The sequence below is a fragment of the Pectinophora gossypiella genome, chromosome 19, assembly GCF_024362695.1.
Source record: "Pectinophora gossypiella chromosome 19, ilPecGoss1.1, whole genome shotgun sequence".
Classification (NCBI taxonomy): domain Eukaryota; kingdom Metazoa; phylum Arthropoda; class Insecta; order Lepidoptera; family Gelechiidae; genus Pectinophora; species Pectinophora gossypiella.
Window position 1 is genome coordinate 5,735,002 of NC_065422.1, and position 3,222 is coordinate 5,738,223.

General features: G+C 38.5%; 1 protein-coding gene across 1 annotated transcript; it reads right to left on the bottom strand.

Moving 5' to 3' along the window:
• Positions 1-239: 239 nt before the first annotated feature.
• On the bottom strand, positions 240-1,295 carry LOC126375543 (acyl-CoA Delta(11) desaturase-like). Its single transcript, XM_050022521.1, has one exon. The coding sequence runs from the start codon at positions 1,267-1,269 to the stop codon at positions 286-288; it is 984 nt and encodes a 327-aa protein (XP_049878478.1). The 5' UTR covers positions 1,270-1,295; the 3' UTR covers positions 240-285.
• Positions 1,296-3,222: the final 1,927 nt, after the last annotated feature.

A 3,222-nucleotide genomic window follows, 5' to 3' on the forward strand; every position in this document is an offset into this window, starting at 1 on the left:
GTGAATCATGCAGGTATTGCTATACTGAGAGAACATTATCATATTAATGATTACATTGCAGAGTATAGTAAACAACAATTTGAATAAAGAAATTCATTGTATATAAAGTTTATTTATAGACAGTAACGCAACTTCTTACTCTTCACTTAGGTACTCTTATTACTTCAGCAGTAGAGTCCAAATTACCAATTTTTTGTAGCAACATAACCGTATTAGACTGGAAAAATAGAAGAATAAAATGACTAAAGTAATACGTTTATTTTCGAATAAAATATTTAGTTACAATCATTCTCCTTTCTGATACAAATATTTAACACCGTTAGTTTCTTCTTCAGTCTGGTCGGTGTCACCCCAGCCCCATAGGTTTCTTCCATCACCAGTTCTCTTCGATCGCGCAATAATCAGTTCATCTGGGATAGTCTTCAAGTCATAAGCCCATCCGAGCCAGGCGAAGAAATTGATGAACATAGTCGCCGCGTTAAACTTGGTCATTCCGAGCTCAGACGCTTTGTAGTCAAACGGAAACACATGATGATAATTATGGAAACATTCGCCCGTCGACATCAACGAAACGGCAATGTTTTCAACTGCCCTAATGTTCTTATCATAAGGCTTATTACCCCACGAGTGGCCGATACTGTTCACTAAGAAAATTTGATTGATGGTTAGGACGTGGCGGAGCATTGTGCAAATATGCCAGGAATTGTTGAAGGATTCGCCCCAGAAGTACATCGGCACGACCGTGGGGATAACGTAAGCCCACAATCCAATCACGAAGAAGGCATATTTCTTCTGAAACCGCAGCAATGGGTTCTTGTGGATGTCTTCCATGTAAACTGTTTGACCTTTGTTGAGGACGTCAGGATGTTTCCGCACGAACAGCCATCCTATTTGCGAAAACCAGAATCCTCGATTCACGTTGTGGGGGTCAGCATCGGTATCGGCAAATTTGTGATGTACACGGTGATCTCTGACCCAATACGTCGCAGTGTTCATGTATGCAATGCTGTTGAAAATGAGGAGAAGAATTTCCAAAGGCAGCTTGGCTTTGTACGAGCGATGACACCACAGACGATGGGCCCCAGCCGTGATCCCGATTTTGGCGCACTCCAGAAGTAAGAATGCCCATAGTAACGTTGGCCACTTAGCTGATGTGAAGCACAAATAAACTCCGTATAATGCAGCTAAGTGCATATATCCAAATTTGATCACATTGTGTTTGACTAAAGTGTGCCTGAACGGAACAGCCTCACTGTCTGGATTCGCCATTGCGACTGAGCGGTAGATGTGAATAACCTAGTATATAAATAACCGGCCTATAGGCATAGTATTAAATAATAAGCTCGCGGACGTCGCGTGATAAGGGAGCGGACTCAGATAGATAAACAGGGTAAATGCCCCCCGCAGGCCGGTCACATTGTTGAAGGTGAAAGCAGCTGCAACTGTTCTGTTTAACGGTTCACTACTGCACGTACTATTAGTAACATAAGAGGACTATTATCGATCAAAAGCAACTCAAATTTAAATGCATAGTATCGCGCATGTATCCCCAAAGATGTAGGTAGAGACGTATACTATATACACCTACCGGTAACTTACACAAACCGTGGAAATTACATGATTTCAATTATCTATGATCCGAACATGAATTTAAACTCATAAAATAGAATTTAGTCGTTTAGCACCCTAGCCGGGATTCGAACCTGTAAACACTACGATGTTTTATTTTTTGAAATATTTTTTTATTTATTTATTTTATTAACAGCCTCCGTGGTCTAGTGGTTAGAGCGTTAGGCTCACGATCTGGAGGTCCGGGTTCGATTCCCGATGGGGACATTGTCGAAATCACTTTGTGAGACTGTCCTTTGTTTGGTAAGGACTTTTCAGGCTTGAATCATCTGATTGTCCGAAAAAGTAAGATGATTCCGTGCTTCGGAGGGCACGTTAAGCCGTTGGTCCCGGCTATTAGCCGTAAAAACACCTCCACCAACCCGCAGTGGAGCAGCGTGGTGAAGTATGCTCCATACCCCCTCCGGTTGATTGAGGGGAGGCCTGTGCCCAGCAGTGGGATGTATATAGGCTGTGTGTGTGTGTGTGTGTGTTATTTTATTTAAGGAAAACCAACAGTTATAAAATACAGAAAGCTACGCTAAGCTTTTCTCGCTTATCACGTCTAAAAATGTATCGTAAATTCGTAATAAGGATGCATCCTATACTTAATACACACGGCTGCATCCAGGGCCGAATGAGGGACTTTCCAGGCTAAGTTCACCAAAAATTTATATAGATGGCAGCTTTAACGTGATAATTACCTATTTTCCCATTACTTGAGTACACACGGGTAATTATTCCAGAATACAATGTAAGTAGAAGCATATATAAAAATATTTTTTGCTTGATATTTGACTCACATTATATATAGAGTTGCTACCTATAAAGAATTTTGCTTCTCTATAAAGAATAATAATGGGTGAAAAAATTAATTGTGTCTGGGTGTAAAAAGAGTCATCATTTCTACTCAAAAAACAAATATAAAAGATGCATCCATGAAATTAGAAGGTTAAACGAAGAAAAATCTACGGTGACTCTTTTACCGTGCAGGCCGTCAAACTGTGGAACGCGCTACCCAGGGTCACTCGGGAATGTGACACGGTGGGTAGTTTTAAAAGGAACTTGAAGGATTATTATTTGAGTCTTGCTTGAGTTGCATTAGTCGTATTTGTATGCATTTACTTATTTATTTAGGTATATATATATTGTATATAGTGTGTATTTGTATAAACCAATATAGAAAGTATATAATATGTTTATTTATTTATGAAATATATATTATATTATAATTTATTTAAATGTGGTTTGTAGGTTTAGGTTAATATTGTGTCTTATATTAGTATAAGTAATTAAGTAATTTCTAAATAATTTATACGCGTATGTATGTCTATCTATATAATATTATACGTTGAAAGTCTCTCTTGTCACGTAGGTCAGCTGGAAGAAATCTCTTTGTTTAGAGATAAGCTTGCCTGTACTATCTGTTTTCTTTGTATGTTTCTTGTGTCTGTTTCAATGTGTACAAATAAATAAATAAATAAATAAAAATCTGTACAGCGCCATCTATATTGTTTTTGAGTCCCTCATTGGATACCGCATGGTATTGTGATCTCGAGTTACAAAAGTACGAGTACAGTCATGAGCAATATAATCAACCCACTTTAAAACTAT

Excerpts from the sequence above, each read along its gene's own strand:
- LOC126375543 (XM_050022521.1), bottom strand. The coding sequence starts at position 1,269 with ATGGCGAATCCAGACAGTGAGGCTGTTCCGTTCAGGCACACTTTAGTC.